Genomic DNA, 18,302 nt, shown 5'->3' on the forward strand with positions numbered 1-18,302 from the left:
ATCAAAATCTTTATTGTTTGATTCTAAAAAAAAAATTATGATAATTAATTGTGAATTGAGACAATATATGCGATCGCTCTTATTAGAAAGTGTCTTCACCGAATGAAACTTTTGCAAGCAAATCTAAATTAATGAGGATTCAAAACGAATATCAAAAAATAAAATAACTAAAAGAAAATGAGTTATTTTTTGCGAGAAGATTTATTAGGAGTATTATTTTTTTTCTCAAATTAATACTTCGATCTCTATGAATTACTATATTAATATATATTCCCATAAGTTAATTAACACTCTTTTTTTTAAAAAATAAAATAATTAACACTTTCAACCTTATGTTCGTTACTACAAAATCATAACAAGTCTAATTTCTTCTTTATACAGGTATTAAGTTAATTTAAAACTAAACAAGAAGTAAATATTTTTTTATATATACTAAACAAATCTGAATTATCAACTTATAATTAAAGAAGTATATAATATACTAATAAAATAGTACTAATAACTATAGAAGCTAGCCTATGCTAGTATATATTCTTCTGACTTCTGTTTCCTTTGCCAGATTTTTAATTTATTTAAATCTAATAAAAAATCACAAAGATAAAACATTTCAAAAAATTAAAAAATTAAAACCATTGTGTAGTAATTATCCCAATTGTCTCTTCATGGGGTTCATTGGATTCCTCTTAAATTCACACAAAAAATATTTTTTAAAAAATAAAAGGGGTGGTTGAGAATTTATTATTATTATTGTTTTGGGGGGGGGTGGGGGTGGGGGGTGGGGGGGTATGGGCATGATCAGAAATTCAGAGTAATTTAAGTTATTCAAGAAAATGGAGTTCTCCTCATGTTTGGGTTGTGAACATTTTTTGTCATCAAGTGTATTTTTGGTTACTATTCTTCACTACCTATTGGACACTATGGTCCAATTTACTACTATTTGTTTTTATAATTTGAAATTTGTATATATATATTTATATTAAATGTGAATCTTTATTGTTCAGAGAAGATGCCTCTGCCATTACATTTTGTTGGATTTTGAGTTTTTTTTTTTTTTTTGGAGAAAAAGATGATAGCATAAAATAAATAATTGTATTGTACATCAAAGGACATAAATTGGGATGTCAGAAATGCTTAGGCAAAGATTAGACTTTGGATGTGTTTGGCATGAAAAATATTTTCTAAAAATAAAATGAGTAAGATTTTTGCGTTCGTTACGTAAATAAAAAAAATATTATTTCAATGTTATTTGTATTTAATCTAGACAAATGATATGAAAACGCCTGAGATAGTTTAAGAAACTTTTTTTTTCTATAGAAATTTTTAAAAATCTTGACCAATCAAGTATGAAAAAATCGATACAGAAGACAGTTAATCTCAACTCAAAATATATCCTTTTAAAACAATTCATAATATGTTTTACACCGAGCTAAAATGCAAAATTAAAGATGCGTGATTTCATTCAAAGTCCTTTTGATGAAAAATTGAGCCTAGTATACAAATAAAAAATTACTCTCATATATTTATTTTTTTATATTCTGATTTTTTTTTTGTGAAATTTTAGTTCCACCACTAATTATTCCAACCTAATAAATAAAAGTATATATATATATATTTATATAAACACTAAACTAAATTACTTAATACATATATTTCCTTATTTTATCACTAATTTATAATACAATAATAGTATAATTTATTTCTAATTTTAGAGGAATATATTGTGAAAGAATTGGCCATGTGAAATTTGACAATTTGGGTAAACCATAAATATGGTGACCATTTTCTCGTGAATATTGACTTAGGATACTCTTTACAATATATATAATAAATATAAAGAGGATCTATACACAAGCTGCTCCTTAATATAGTGGGGTCCTCTTTCACCACCCTAAAAAGGAAAAAAAAATATAAATAAATAAAATTAATATTTAATTTTCGAAATAACATTTATAATATGATAAAACCATATAACTATATTATAGTTAAGGTAATTTAATGATGTGAAAATATGGCTACACTTACCTAGTATCACGTATAGATATTGACTTGATGTAAGTACAGAAAGCACGAAATTGTTTATTAAAATATCGTTATGTCAAGTTCTCTTATACGTGAATTTGGACTAGAATAATTTTTCTTCCGACATTATCTGAATGGAGATATATGTAAACTTGATGATTTCAACCTTCCAACGTCTTTATAATTAAAGATATTGTATTCACTAGGAGAGTGTACACTACATGTACACTTTGGTTGTATATGTTGTGTATAAGTAGCTATATATAGTATATGTATATTTTTATAAGGTATACCACTGATATACTGTATACATATTTGTAAACTAGATAGCATATAGGTTCATATTGTAAGTTTACCCATTCCTTGCAAATGTATAGTAACAACATACCCGATGTAGATGGGTATGCATAGGGTAGAATGTACAATACAGTAGAAAGGTTGTTTCTGAAAGACCCTTGACTCGAGTATCGTTCCAAATTTATATCTTTTTGTGATTCTGGTTTGCTATAGAAACAATCATAAACATAATTTACATATGAATTCTAAAAAAAACTTTGGATTGTTCATAGATGAATATTAGAACTACTATATTTTCCCTCAAACAGCTCTAGGACCTCAAAATTACAACTGTGTAATGTACTCATTAACAGGAGAACTAAGGTAATCTCTTGGCTCCCTACAAACTACTCCCATAAATCTCCTACTGGTACAAAACTTTGATCTCTAAATGCAACAAACAACCAGAAAAAAACATATTCCTCAACTACTGTTGAACATGGTAACGTAACAAAAATGGACGTGAACTAATGTTGCACAGGTAACTTACAAAATGCACGTGACATTTAGCGGAGGCAAGTATCCAGCTGCAACGTTGACTGAGCTCATTAACCAAAAGGAATGAATCAATCTGTAAAGAATCTGTCAGCCTACTGTGCTTGATGGCGATGAGTTCTAATCATCCTCATCTGATGGCAGAGTAGGACTCTTTGAGCAGGCATCTTTCGCATGAAGTTCCAACATTTTCTTCTCGGGGTTACATAGCCCTAGAGCATAAGTCAAGAACAGTATCAGCTAGTTGGCAAGAACAAGTACTGCGAGTGAAATAAGCTGGTGTACTGATGAATAAATTGCCTAAATAAAAAGCACCAGTATCAAGTGCAGTTCTTTCAGACAACTGAGATTCACATTTAACAGAGATAAAGAAATCAAGTGTCGAGACGCGACAAGATGTTAAACCAACTGATTCAATAGCCTTGGAATGGAGTATATAATGAGATTGTGACTAATTATCAATAATATATTTCTAAATAGCATTGTATCCTATGTTGTGTTACTAAAATACGTGTCATTTAAGAAAATGGCCGAAACTAGCAGCTTCAATAGAGAGTGCTGCATATTCAACTTCATGATCTAACATGCCTCACAATGCACAACAAAAGATATTTTTCTCACTTATTCCCATGCGACAAGTTCAAATTCATGATGTTCAATATGCATCAAATAAAAAATCCGCAGGCTATTTGCCTCCGAACAAAATCACCAAAGGGAACATATGTGAAGCAGTGATTTTCAAAAGAACAAGAGCACAGACCTGAACACTTGGGAATGTCCCACACAGCAATGGATGAAGGGGTACACTCTGATTCACATAAGTGTTGATTATTCTCATGATTAACATTCATCGCAAGCATCCAGGAACCAATAGTAACATCCTCATTGCTAAACATTCGGAAACTGAAAATTCAACAGCAAGGGAGATAACTTATCAGCAATTATGCTTTTGACTGGGAATTAGCAGAGACACAATAAGGGAGATAACTTATCGGCTATTATGCTTTTGACTGCCAATTAGCATAGACGCAATGTTGAATAAAAATAAAGAAAGAGGTACTGAAAGGCAAAAGCAGTGTGATATGTGTAATTTGTATCCAGCTTATATCAAAGATCTCGTGCTATTAAGAATTTCAATTTGAAGAATTAATTAATGTAACAATTTAAATAACTAAGACAAATCTTTCAAGATAATAGTGTGATAGATGAATATGCAACACATGTTTTGAAAAAAGCGAAAGTATGACACTAATGAAGTTAGGGTATTTTTTACTTCTTATGTGATGAGAGTAAAAAAAACGTCTGCCCAGATGTAATATACGCAACAGCAGTAAACAGTACCTACAACTACCTTTCTGAAAATAAAAATGCATGGAGTAATATTCTGCACTTCAGGACAGATGAATTACAGAATTTTGTACAAAGCCAACTTGCCTGTTGTTCCTGAGGGCAACCAAACTCATAACAACATCAGCAGAAAGAGCATAAATAGGACCATAAGCATGGAGAAAATACTCCTTCCCGAGCATATATCCAAGTGGTTCATACCTGCATCAGTTTCACTGAGAATATATTAAATTGTTTTTGCCAAAAAAAATGGATGGAAATTTATGGTATAATAAAGAAGGATCTTCACATGATACATTTTCACCTATAGAAAGCATATGAGGGAGTCGAGAAAAGTCCTCTGATGATGTTCAGAATAAAGGATTCATATCAAAGCTTTTTTTTTTTTGGGGGGAAAGACAATTGGTAATTTGTATTCCAAAGCAGGGATTCATATGAATTCTATAAATGCTTATAAAGGATATGTACAATAGAACTATCAGAAAAAAGAAAATAATTTGAGAAGATATAGAGGAGTTTCACATTTTGTGGTCTACACCAGATCTGCCTTGAGAGTTGAGACCATACTTGTTTACCATAATTCTGAATGAGCAAATCAATAATATACAAGAGGAAACTACATGGTGTATGTTACTTGCGGATGATATTGTGTCAACTGTAAAAACCAGAAAGGAAGTCACAAAAAACCTGGAATGACTCGAAGGTAGTAAGATTTTAGGGTAAGTAAAAGGTAGGATTAAAAAAAATGCGTTACAAGTTTAGCCCCTGCCAGAAGAATGAATAAAGTGATACTAGACGGGATTATAGTGCTAAATGCAGACAATTCAGGTTTCTCGACTCAGTTTGCAGGAGAATGGCATGACATTAAAGATATTGCAAATAGAACTAAAATGAGAGAGGCCTAAATAGAGGAGTGCTACAGGAAGATATATGCAAAAGTGAAAGATAAGTACGATTGTGAGACCAACAATACCCATACGGTAGTAAATGTTGAGCCTATAGTAGCAGCATATCTAAATCGAGAGAAGGTCATCTGAGATGGTTTAACCATATCTAACGTTGACATTTAGATGCATTTAAATGCTCTACCATATAGGTGCAATACTATAATGATTAAATGTGTTAAAATGGCGAGGTAGACATAAAATCACATAGAGGAAAATGGTCTCATAAAATTTACATAGTATTAGTTTCTCAGAGCATATTTTATTTCTTTCTACAGGACCCAAACAAACTTTATATTCTTCATCCCACCATCATCACAGGCTTCAAATCATGTATCAGCAGGCATACATACTGCTAACAATTATTACTTTATCACCCTCCCATCCTCCGCAAACAAAAAAGAAGAATGAATTCATTTGCAAGTCATCTAGTAAATACTGGATCTTCTCACCTTTTCCCCAACAAAATTCATTTACTTGTAGAAAAAAGAGATAGGAGAGAGTTCCTAAAAGTAGAATGGAACTGTAAAAGGCATAAATGAACGTTGGCATTTTGTTAGCTACATTGCCATTGATGCACAATTTGTTTGTGATAAAATCCAAAACATCCTTTCTCATAGTATAAATATCTGCAGGGAGAATGGACTGGGTTTAAAGGAACTCTTCTCAACAGAGGTGTTAAGTCAAAAGGAAGAGCAGGAGACAGTATTAACATATACACAGAAGACCCGCTGGATTTTGTGCAGTCCACCAAATACTATAGTAAACACTTGCAGTTTTTTACACCTTCAAAATCAAGCTACCATTTCCTTTTGGAGCCTTATATTAGTGTTAGTGCTGTTTAAGGTAAAAATGCATCGAAAAGTGCCAAAATCTGCCGAGGCTCTCAGCACAATTAATGCTCGACATTAGTGAAGAAACATACAGATGAAAAAAGTTCTATATATTTAATGGAAGGGAAAATAACTATAAACTCAAACAATAAGTATATGGGCAAAAGAATTAGAAGAACAACAATTAAGATAAATATATGAAGTAAATATCATATGAATCAAGGTCAAGAACCATCTTCACATTTCTAATTCAAATGCAAAGATGCATTTTTTGAATTACTAAAATAGATTTAGCAACTAGTTTTCTTACTAGATTTCTAATTTCCTTTTTTAGTCAGCATCATTCATACTGGTTACTTAGCAATTAATATTACTTCTTTTTTACTAGAAGGTAATTAATATTACACTTTGCTAGCTATGCTTGTTGTTTAGTGCCATCCTTTTCCATATAGAGCCAATGGGTGATGTAATGCTTGGCTTAGCCCTTGAGTGTCTACACTTAAACACATGCAAGTGTGGTGTCCTAAACTTAAACAAGACTGCTAATACTGTGCTTAGTTTATCTTCAACCCCTTCACACATATATATAGTTCTCTGTTTTTGGTGCAAGAATTTATTACAATCTTTTAGATTCGCTACCATGGTCTGTTTAAGAGTCAAGTTGTAAAATTAAGTAATGTGAGTATGTGTAGTACCTCAGTCAGCCACCAACTACTTACTCGCAAAACATAGTCAACTCCCATCTTATTAGTCCTCCAAAATAATACTGAGGCATTCAACTAGAAATGGAGGGACTAAGTTCCTACAAGTATGGAGCAAATAAACTAGATACCAGCATTATATTCGAATATATGGCATGCAGGCAAATTATGAGACTCACCATTTGAGCTTGGGGTCAGTGAGAACTGGACCCTTTTTCATGCATCCAAGGTATGTTTGGGAGTGAGGGCGCTCTTTGGCCAAGAGCAGTGAAAGGCGGTCTGTAATGGAAAATTAAAGCAACTCAAGTACATCAAAATTCTAGGACATGGTAAATGCATAACAAGAATGACAAGTAAAGAGCAGTAAGAATAGAAAAGCTTCAAAATTCTTGTTACCTGGCCTCAAATATATGTCGTCATCAGCTTTAACATAAAATTCAGAGTCATAAAGCGCATAGGCAGCTTTGAAAAAAGCTATGCTGGAAAAACAACTTGAGTAAGTATAGGAAACCAAAAAAGGAAAAATGATGAATTACTACATGAAAGCAGCCAGAACTAACGTTTTGTATGGTAGCTTACTGTACTTCTCTTCAATGTCTAATAGTAAAAAATCATCATATTCTGCTACCTCTTTTTTAAGCTCTGCCATTTTGTATTGATCACTTGTTCTACCAATTACAAATTTAAAAGCCAAGCCAGTAGCTTCTTCTAACCTGCAATTTTATTTACGTCAGTTTAGCAAAGTATAGATTCAAGAAACATATAGAGACAGAGAAACACAACTACATATAAACATAACAAATAAATGAATAACATTGAGTTCATTTGTGAAATATCTAGTTCTAAGTGCTTAGCGAAAAAGGAAATTCTTTTTTTCCTTTTTTCTTTTTTTTTTTCCGCAAAAGGAGACAAAAAGAGGTATCATCGCCGATATATATGGCAGGAAACTTCCAGTTCAATTCAACAAGAGCATGATAAAATTGTTCTATGAATAACTCAATTTCCACATAATTAAGAAAATGTCTTTTAACCACAAGTCATACACAACAATTTATTCCCTATGACACACAAGCATATAAAACTACAAGAGCAAGCTACCAGTAAAAACAACAAAACGATACAACGTTTATAAAATCGACTAAACTAAACTAGATTTTTAATCTGATGACTATAAGAAAGACTACACAGTAAATACTCAAACACCTCACGTCGAGTTTCATTAAAATGCATATCTATTAGATAATGTGAATTTCCAAATGAAGGTAAATCTCATACCTATCCCTTCCATTGCATCTTTCATAAAACCATGTCTAATCAATACAAACTTTTTTTTTTCTGTATCAAAAAAGTTTGTATTAATTACGCATGGTTTTATGAAATCTGACAACCATCCCTTCCATTGTATCATTTACTTTAACTAAGTTTGTATTATTTACGCATGGCTTTATGAATCTCAAGCTATCCCTTCCATGTCTTTCTCTTAGCTACATTTGTATCAATTACACATGGTTTTATGAAATCTCAGAGCTATCCCTTCCATTGCATCTTTCTCTTAGCTACGTTTGTATTAATTACGCATGGTTTTATGAAATCTCAGAGCTATCCCTTCCATTGCATCTTTTTCTTAACTAAGTTTGTATTAAATTAAACATGGTTTAATGAAACCTCATAGCTATCCCTTCCATTGTGTCTTTCTCTTGACTAAGTTTGTATTAATTATGCATGGTTTTATGAAATCTCACAGCAGATCAATAAACTACTAAAAAACAACAACATAGCTAGTGTAAGAGTCTGGGGAGGCTACGGTGTATGCAAACCTTACTTCTACAACATGGAGGTAACTCACATCAATTAACTACAACAAGAACAACAAAATAGTCAGCGTAATCTCACTAGGTGGAATCTGAGGAGGGTAGCGTGTATCCGAACTTTACTTCTACCTCGTGGAGGTAGAGGCACAACAATAAACTAAAGATTACTTTTTTTTTTAATTCCACATTCATAAAAAATCACAGAGAGAGTAGTATTCATACTTTTGAAGGCCTTCATGATCAGAAGGAAACCAAGTTTGCCTCAACGACCGGCGACGACCAGTGGAAGCAAACCCAGTTTGGATCCCAACAAATCCCATAACTTTATGCCTCTTTTGCCCTTCATCTGAAACTCCATCAGCATCTTCACTTGCCTTACTACCACTTCTATCCCAAACAACAGAAACAGATCGAGGTTCAGCATATTTACAATTTGACCCTAAACCCTGCTTCGAAATTGCAATAAAACCGAAGATAAACCCAGCTACACCGATGAGAGAACAGAAGATCAGGACCGTCGATCTGCGGGAGTAGATAGTTGAGGATGAAGAAGAAGATGGCCAAGCATTGAAAGATTTAGGAGATGAAGGCATTTCAAATTATGAGTAAAATTAGCACAGGATCAAAATTGGTGTTGGGAGTTGAGATTTTAGCTCTGTTATGGAAGTTTACACTTTCTTGTTTGATGAATTCTTGCAGGTTTCCTCCATCTTTGTCCTCTTCCTGAAATTATTATATTTAGCAAGTTTTTGATTCTAGATTTTAAAAATATTTATCTTTTGAAATCTGTGAAGAACCAAAAAATGCAACACTGATCAATAAAACGTGAAGAAATAGCCACCAAAAGGAATCAGGTAGCTAGCTATTCTTAGACGCATTGAGAAATGGTAATTAACTCCATTAATCTTTTGACCACTTGTAAAATGGATAAAAAGAAAATAGTTTTTTCAAATATTTTAGGTGTAAAACTCATAAAACTTTTGAAAAAAAGAAGAAGATTGTAAATGGCTTGAAAAAGCAATTCGCCCAAATTTTTCATTTTCCGCATCGTTTTGCTTATTTTTTTTATCCTGCTTGACAAAGTCACTGGTGTATAGCTACGAAATTATAAATTATCAACGTCATTACACATTCCCCTACAACACATTAATTCACTTCATCTAAACAAAAATGACTATCCACATTCATCTGCAAATTATCTACTCTACAACCTGCTTCCCCATGGCTGATATACGTCAGAACCGGTTCCTCGGAGAGTTTTGAGCACTTGCTAGGCAGAGCATCAACAACACACAGCACTTCCACTGGTTGCAAATCATTTGAGTCCGGCAGCCTGGTTTCGGTTTGATGCTCTGGATTAATGGTGTTTCCTTCACAGCCTTGCCCAAGATCCTGATTACTACCACCTTCATCTTCACAGAATTGCAAACTCTCAGACTGAGGTGGGTCTCTGACATCAGCTCCTGCATTGACATCTTGAGATGGCACGCAATGTTGCATGGGCTCGATAATGGTGAGGCCATTTCCACCCGGACAAACTGATTTCAAGTATGAAACAGATCAGTTCCAGTTTGTAGTGTTTAAGAAAGAGAATTATATTCTTTAAAGTTGAAGAACATCAAACACTAAATACTCACCACTCGGTTGATCTGCATCAGCAGCTTGAAACAAAGACTTCTTCAACCATACAGTTCCAGGGAACACCATGAGGTTGATATGACTTAGACTTCGTTTCTCGTGATCTTCCAAGGGTTCAAAGCCAAAGCCACAAGTCCATGTTTCCACTAAACCTGGAATAGCTGATATGACAAGTTTCTCAACCTTGAACGACTTTAGCATCTGGATGTCATCACAAGGGAAACAAGTAAGCATACATGGCAAAACCTTGCTTCACCGTAAAATAAAAGATAATGTGCATCACAAGCTCCATAATCCAGGAAAAGACTGCAACAAGCAAGGGGTTCATAAGTATAGCATGTCAAACATTTATTTAAAATAATTCAACACTTCCTATAATTTTTTATCATATCAAATTAAAATTCCACAGGATGAACACCCATTTTTGGGGCTTATGTCCCACCCTGTACTACGTGGAACATCTGAGTGGGACACCCGGCAATTATAACACTGTTTTCCTGTCAGATTACCTCCAGTATAGAATTTAGTAGGCGCCTGCACATTCCCTGGCGGCGGTATTTACTGCATGTTGCAATTAGAGGCATCTCAGCAACTGTTACTCCATGGATCCTGCAAAAGAACCAAATTCTGATTCAGATAAAGATCGTCGCCCCAGAAAAAGTCCTGATTTTAGTGAGATGGTTTCATCAAACAGACAGCAAGGAGGCCACAGCTTGCTAGTCACAGACTCATAATTAATGATCGAGGTTATGGGAAAAAGGTCTCAGGTAAACTATAACTCCTTTTGGCATTCCCATATAGTAAACGTAGGGATTGAATAGTGATAGTTAAGAAATTTCTATATAATCTTTTTCTTTTTCTTTTTTTTAGTCAGAGAAATTTATATACTAGTCAACAATACTTGAAGTATCTTTCTTCCAAGCACCTTCTGTAACAGATATGAATGCACCAGTTATCCAGAAACCTCCAGATGAAAAAAATTTCTATAAAATTCCAAAAACACCTAATAGTCTATCAAGCATAAATAACAGAAACAACCGGCAATGCACATGCAATATGAGAAAAGGCCATCACTAATCACAGTCTAGCCTTTCAATTTTAAGCAGCCGACAGGAGAAAATACTTCTAATACTCGCAAGAACAAAAAATTCTTGATGTAATTGAAAGGCGTACAGTAAGAAACACAAACATAGCATAAAAACCAAAAGATCAGGTCAAGATGGAACCATGAAATTGAAATTGCAAGCTTAAGATGTCATATTAAAGAACTTAAAAGGAAGCTTCAACTCCAAATGTTTCGGTTTTCCTTCTAATGTTCCAACTCCAATAACACTGACATTTTTTCTTTAAAATAAACAAAAGAAAACAGGCCACAAATAGAAGGTAAAGGAGCACAAAGCAAATCAGAAAAGATGCATATGCTCCAAGAATATCAGCATTGCAATAGAGGTGTCGAGCTTATAGAACAAGCAATAACAATGGACAATTGCATTCAAGATTGTAAAGAATTACCTTACTGATGCTACAGCTACTGATATGTCATCTTTCTCCAGGATCATCGTGTAGAATCCAAGATAATTTAACCGAGAAAATTGTGATCTGTAAATATTTTAAAGATAAGTCTTTCAGCACCACTTAAGTGTCATTGTATTTTGTAACGTTGATATGAACATAGTCAAATGACACCATGGATGCAAGACCCAAAAGACACCTTTTGATTTGGCGCATTGAATAGATGAAACTTATTCATAGTTACCAATTTCAAAAATAAAATAAAATGAAACTTATTCAATTTTTTGCATATTGTCATTATATGCCTTACAACATAATGCTTCAGATAAAACTGCTCTTGTAAAGTTCCTCTGTCATTTCAACATAAAATATATTATTCTTAAATTTATAGTTCAACCTTCCATTCAATTAGTTTGAATAATTGAATGAGAACAGAATGAACAAGACATGCTAGGAATAATGCCTTATCTATCAAGTGCGGGAATTTTGTTAAAACATGTAGGCTGTTGCTAATTTCACAACCGCTTTAGAAGAATGTGGAAGAATAAGCATTAAGCAATATACCCAACCACAAAGGTAAGCACAGCAGTATGCCAAGATAAAAAAGAGTTTATGGGAAGCAACTCACCCCCAGCTGTATATCACATGGGGTATCATATCTATGCCAGTTCTTGGATCCACCATGGGAAGAAAGCACTCCTCCATAATCGTAAGGGCAACTGCTAACTTTGAGTTGCATTCTGCCTTCAAAGCAATGAACCGCTGAGAATGAACTTTGTGGTCACCGAGAATGCACCTCAGAATTGTCCATGAAAAGCCATCAGCCAGATGATTAACGAACCCAATGCGAGAGTGAAGACCTTCATAAACCTGCAAAAGAGTATCGCTTAAGTTTTTCTGAAAGACAACCAAAATAATTCATAGTCAACCTTGCAATGAAGTTGATATTCTCTCATGCCAAAATCTTTCACTTATCAAGGAAATCAAGCAGGTGAACTTAATCCAAGGCCACAGAACAGTACTTTGCAGTGAAAAACAGATATTTTTTACTATTACTATAGATGGTGCAAAAATTTCTGCTTTTAGTTTAGCTGTTACTTTTAGATAGACCTACTCATGATACATTGACAATATAACAATCATATTTCATATCACATTCTCCTGCCATGACATATCACATTCAAAAGGAACTAGTAACCACCGATAGAACTTCACACTCCACACTAAAACTTTAGAAGAGAGAGAAATATGAAAGTTGGTTTGTTTTATCTTACACTGAACTGCATCAGGGATTTACATCATTGAACAAGCTCGTTTTATAGTAATGAAAAAGGTAAAGCTGAGATGACTAGCTCACCTCTTGACAGCTTTCGCTGCAGAACCATGTATCAGAGGCCAGACCAGTTTTTGTAATCCTTAAATCACTGCATGCTTCATGATCTGTTCAAAAGTCATCAAAGCCATTGAGGAATTTAGTAACAGAAAACCAAGACTTTTGAGAAGGATTATATATTTTCCGCCCCCCATAACTGAACAAATGTGAAAGAAGATGATAATTCTCTGATCGAGGCTTGTGAAGTTTGCCAAATGCAAAATCTTAGTATTATTTTAGACCATGCATTCTGGTAAGAACTGAATACAGAGCTCCAATACCAATATTTGGACATTTTCAGGCCTGCAATGGGAAAAGAATAGAAACCAAACAAGTCAAAGTTCATGGGAAAACTCACATTTATGTTCACATTGTGAACATTTATATCCACCAGGAGAACTTGATTCACTACATCTAACCACGTCCCCACATTTCTGGCACGTGCATTGTGAACAGTACCAACTCCCTTCAGGAAGCTCCTGAAACAAGAAATAATAAGTTAATCTACTAGAATTTATATCTCTTGTCCAGTGTCATTAAACAAATTCAGTACTCAACTTCATATGATACGCAACAAAATCAAAGGGAAACCAAGACATATTTTAGAATAATCATACAATCATGCCTAGTGCAGAGACAAAACCAAAACAATATTGGTAAATAATTTAGTTTTTTGAGAATGAACAATATTGGCAAACAAATAGAGTACAGGTTTGTAGAGAAACCATGGTACGACTTGCGAAAATGGTAAAAAGGCAATAAAAACAAAGTAAAGCAAGTGATTACGAAGAAAATGAGGGTAATATAGTCCATTTAAGTGAAGACAAGGACATATTTGACCCCAACTAAGTAGAGTGCAAATATGTTCCATTTCACATAATGTTATGCAGCATTTGGTTAGCGATATTCGACAAATACCCGTATTTAATTATGTGAAACCTTTCTATTATTTTATGGGGAATAGAATAGAAATAAGAAGTCATGTCAAGTAATATGCAGATTAAAGTACTAAGACAAAAATGTCATTAAAGCAAGAAATCCATGCACAGCAATCCCTTGGACTGTTTTGGTGGAAAGACGAGTCCTGAAAGGGAAATAATTGAGAGTAAGGACTGAACAAGACATGCAACTTCTTTGGTGTTCTGTTTATATAACGTCATATAAAATCATATAAGAACCCATGCATAAAGCGCTAGGACGGATCTTTTGACATCTTACAATTTACAAGTGAATTAAACATAAATGTTGAGCAAGAAAATTATTTATTCAAGGCAAGATAAAGGCATCAAACTGACTCGAACAAGTAAACTAAGTGAAAAGAGTCAAAAGACGAACCTGTGTGAACAAACAAGCTAGATGAAATGTAGCTGGACAATTGTCACAGCAAATCAGTTCGCCTCCATCACCACATCGCCCGCAACTGTCATCATTTTGGTCCCTTTCCTCAGCTTGGGAAGTTTGAGAAACTGCCCTCCGTGCCTTGTATTCATCTGACCAAGCCTCAAGCTGACATAAGGTGAATGGCTTACCATTCTCCATGAAAAGATTCAAACAGGGGCGATTGTGCTTAAAACCGGCATGCTTTTTGAAGCTAGAGATGGATAGGACCTCGTCACAGCAATTACACGATATTCCATCAGCGGTAATATAGCCGGTTTTTACCACAGAATCATCCTTCAAGTTCTGGTACTGGATCATTTCATTTAGGGAGACAACCCCAGAATGAATTAACCAGGATAACACAGTCCTTGAGGCAAAGGTAGGCCATTTTTCTTCGGGGAAGTGTTTTCCACCCTTAATAAGACTACGTAAAAGCAACTTACCACCACTTTTCTGGTTCTTCCTTTTCCTTAGAGGTTTGATTTTACCAGAGGACCTTTTGTTGCCAGATTTGCATGTCGTGTTTCTAAATACGGCTGAAATTAAGAGATCATCGTCACTAAGACGGCATTTCTTACGTTTCTTTGGCCCAGAGTTTTGTTTGCTTGTAATTACTTCATGAACTCCACTCTTCCTACCAGATGGATCACACTGGTCATCTTGGCCATTAGCGGATTCCATTTCTGATAACTTCTTTGATTTCTTCAGGACCTCCCTTTTCAAGACTGAACTTTCTGCATGAGGTATACCATCGGAAATTATTGTCAGAGATTTGGTCATATTATCAGATCCTCCAATCGAGGTTAGTGCATGTCCTGAACAAATGGGAACTTCGAACAAACAATATTCTTGTTCACCATTTGTTTCAGGTCCACAAGATGGTAAAGGAGCTAATTCAGGTAGATCATTAACATTTTTTAAGAGTTTTCTGTATTTATTAGCACCCTCACTGACAGTATCCCTTAAGCACATGGATCTTTCATTAGGATAATCACAAGATACACCATTTATACATTTGCCTTCACCCATCTGGGGCTCTGTTAAGTTGAGAGAACTTTCATCACCATAGTCCTCGTGGATCCATTTATCAGTCTCATTCAATGCACTATCTGAGACAAAAGATGAGCTGCAAGGCTGATTCTGCAAAGTCCTCTCATCAGCAAACAGATTTCCTGTGTCGTCTACATTCTTTATGTTATTTTTAACAGGAGCAGTGGCCAAAGTCATTTTGGCTTTAATTGTTTTTCCTTCTTTGAGAGAGCGCAATGCCTTGTCAATGAACACCACAGTTACAAAAGGATCGAGAAGACTCCAAAGCCGAGCCAATGCAGAAGCTGTTTCCAAGGTAGCCAGTTCTTTATCAATCTCCTTCACTGAAACTGAGAGGTCACTCAAAAATTGTGTCATATCAGACCACAAAGTACAATCCTTTTCTGGAAAAATACCATCTGCATAAGTAAGCAAACTCTGTCCACACAAGGTCCAGGCTCTCCAGAATTCACGAATTGGTCTTCCTTCAGGTGACTTGTAAACATACTCACCAATTCCATGAAATTTATTATTGCGTTTACGCCTCCCGATTACCCACCCTGCTGCTCTGAGCAAACGATGGATGTGGTGCCGTAGAAGAGGGCGAGGGTCATTTGGAGAATCCTTAATCGTTAGCAATTCAGATTCATCCAGTTCTACAAAGCAATGGTCCCTCCATTTAGGCTTGCTAGGTCTAAGAATTCCTGATGACTTCGCAGCACTGCCAATTGCATAGCTCTCCTGAGAAGGAGGTGATGCAATTCCCTTACCAACAACATCCTTCCATCCATTTCCTTCAATTTTAGATGATCTTAATACTGATGACTCCATTTCACCAAGCACATGACTTTTGTCCAGCACATTGTGCCGCTTCTGCAAATAAGAACTTGATTTAACACCTTGGTTTGAAGATTCAACTACGTGACAAATTACATTCAAAGAAGGGCAGGAAGAAGGTTGCGGAGTAATATCTGCAGGTACTATGTCCAAGGAAGGTAATGGTTCCGATTCCTTTTCCACATGATTATTGGTTAGCTCTCGTTCACAAGGGTCTTCTCCAGAATCTTCCTTAATGTCATGAGAATCATGATGTGCTGTCAAAACAAAATTTTCACCACACAAATGTCCAGGTTCATCTGTCTGGCTAGTAAGGTCGCCCTCAAAGTCGATCATTCCGGTCACAAGACACTTTTTGGTATCACCCTCATTTCCAAAGTGCACATTTGCAAACATATGTGTCTCATTCCCTGACCCATCAAAGCCATCATCACACAGACCTTCAATGTCTTTGTTGAACAGCATCTTTGCTGACTTATTACTTCTCCACAATCCTAAAGTACTTCTTGTATTCTTGGTCATATGCTAACCATCAAAAAGGAATGAAAGACCAGCATCAAGCCTCACTACAGAATAAATCTCATCATCGGAATGATCTGTAGTCTGGACTTATAATATCCACTTGTATGCTTCTACACAGAAATAGAAACACAAAATTATAAGAAATTCACAGCAGTGCAATATTTCATATCCATGACAAATAAGTCAACAAGCAGATCTCTTTCCGCGCTAAATTAATGCAATTCTGAAAAATCAAATGCCGGTTGCTTTTACAAAACAAAGCCCAGAAACTTATTTAGCCACAAGGCCTACTGGCCTGTTGCCTCCAATATCAAGGTTAAATTATCATTTCTTTCAATCCCCTAGTCATAAGCACGATACAAAAGATTCCAGATGAAGGGGGAGAGGGTTGGAGTAATCAGTATGGAGCAAATAGTATTTCATGGAACAAGGAATGTGATGTTCCTGTCTGATTCTTCAGAATTATATATAAGGCTTGATCATTATCAAGGAAATGATGTCATCTAAGACATGTTCGGTTTAATTCTATAAGAGGTGGCTGTCGTAACAAGTAGATAAAACATTGCAGGAGCAGGAAGCATCTGAAACTAAATGAGGCGGCATCAAGGGTTTAACGAAACAACAAACTGCCAAATTAAGGAAAACTAATTATCCCTAATCAGGGCACAGAACCAGTACATCAAAATCAAGTCTTTCTTTGTTTATGCAATGTCTTTGAAGTTCAAAGTAGACAACGATTACAATTAAATTCAAGCAGACTCATAAACTCATAAAACCATATACTATAGACCTTTTGCTCTTCAAGTCTTAGGCCATACAGCATTAGAATAATAAAAAATTCCAGATACTCAATTACAAACTTCCCTAATTTGATACATTTGTATAACACAAATTAAATTTAAAACAAAAGCCGCATTAGCAAAAACACATACAGAAAGAGTGTCTGCTGTTCAATTGTTCAGCAAAATGACGGAAAAAAGGAGAAAACCGTTCCGAGAAAGTTAACATAACCGGAAATGACCGAATAGGAAAACATATAAAAGTAACAATTCATCGAAATTCAATTAAAAAGGCACAAAATTCAGTAATTTTACGGATCCATAAAGCCGAATCTATATAGATAGATATCAAGTATATTCAATTAAAACAAAAAAACAAACAAATCCGCCGCAGCGCTGCTTGCACCGCTTCACCAGAAACATACCTGAATTTAGAAATGCATTTCTCCGATGATTGTTAGGGTTTGGGAAACTCCGGTGCGGTTAACGACGAAAAGGATCTGATGATAAGGTCATTCATCGGTAAAGCTTCACCATTCCATCGCCGGAAAACTCAGAAACTCAAAAATGGCTTAGAAATGAACGAATCGCTCACTAAAAAGTACAAAAAAGATAAACACCATTAACAACTGAATACACTTTCTTCTTTCTCTCTCTATATATACTTCGTCCGCCATGTGCGTGAGTGACCTTATATACTGTTAACCCACTTAGCACTTGCTTGTCTGTTTGTTAAAATTTTCTACT

At 34.9% G+C, this 18,302-nt stretch overlaps 2 protein-coding genes across 4 annotated transcripts; both read right to left on the reverse strand.

Annotated features, from left to right (window-relative positions):
• Positions 1–1,629: 1,629 nt before the first annotated feature.
• LOC101265941 (probable beta-1,3-galactosyltransferase 14) lies at positions 1,630–9,431 on the reverse strand. 2 transcript variants are annotated; one of them, XR_742542.4, is made up of 8 exons: positions 8,709–9,431; positions 7,236–7,388; positions 7,072–7,154; positions 6,855–6,954; positions 4,285–4,398; positions 3,611–3,753; positions 2,846–3,062; positions 1,630–1,888 (listed from the first exon to the last, which is right to left on the reverse strand). XR_742542.4 is itself a non-coding variant. In XM_004244217.5 (7 exons), exons 1-7 carry the CDS (start codon positions 9,077–9,079, stop codon positions 2,971–2,973), a joined length of 1,056 nt encoding a protein of 351 aa, XP_004244265.2. In that variant the 5' UTR covers positions 9,080–9,431; the 3' UTR covers positions 2,564–2,970. The 2 variants fall into 2 exon arrangements, 1 of the variants encoding a protein (XP_004244265.2); XM_004244217.5 differs by lacking the exon at positions 1,630–1,888 and having other exon boundaries at positions 2,564–3,062.
• A 60-nt stretch (positions 9,432–9,491) lies between these two features.
• LOC101265659 (increased DNA methylation 1) lies at positions 9,492–18,302 on the reverse strand. 2 transcript variants are annotated; one of them, XM_004244216.5, is made up of 9 exons: positions 17,981–18,302; positions 14,344–16,886; positions 13,367–13,487; positions 12,994–13,076; positions 12,265–12,506; positions 11,637–11,723; positions 10,634–10,733; positions 10,124–10,325; positions 9,492–10,024 (listed from the first exon to the last, which is right to left on the reverse strand). In XM_004244216.5, the coding sequence occupies exons 2-9, from the start codon at positions 16,774–16,776 to the stop codon at positions 9,633–9,635; spliced, it is 3,660 nt and encodes a 1,219-aa protein (XP_004244264.2). In that variant the 5' UTR covers positions 16,777–16,886; positions 17,981–18,302; the 3' UTR covers positions 9,492–9,632. The 2 variants fall into 2 exon arrangements, with proteins under 2 accessions (XP_004244264.2, XP_010324386.2); XM_010326084.4 differs by having other exon boundaries at positions 14,344–16,883; positions 17,981–18,299.

Source organism: Solanum lycopersicum, chromosome 7 (genome assembly GCF_036512215.1).
Source record: "Solanum lycopersicum chromosome 7, SLM_r2.1".
Classification (NCBI taxonomy): domain Eukaryota; kingdom Viridiplantae; phylum Streptophyta; class Magnoliopsida; order Solanales; family Solanaceae; genus Solanum; species Solanum lycopersicum.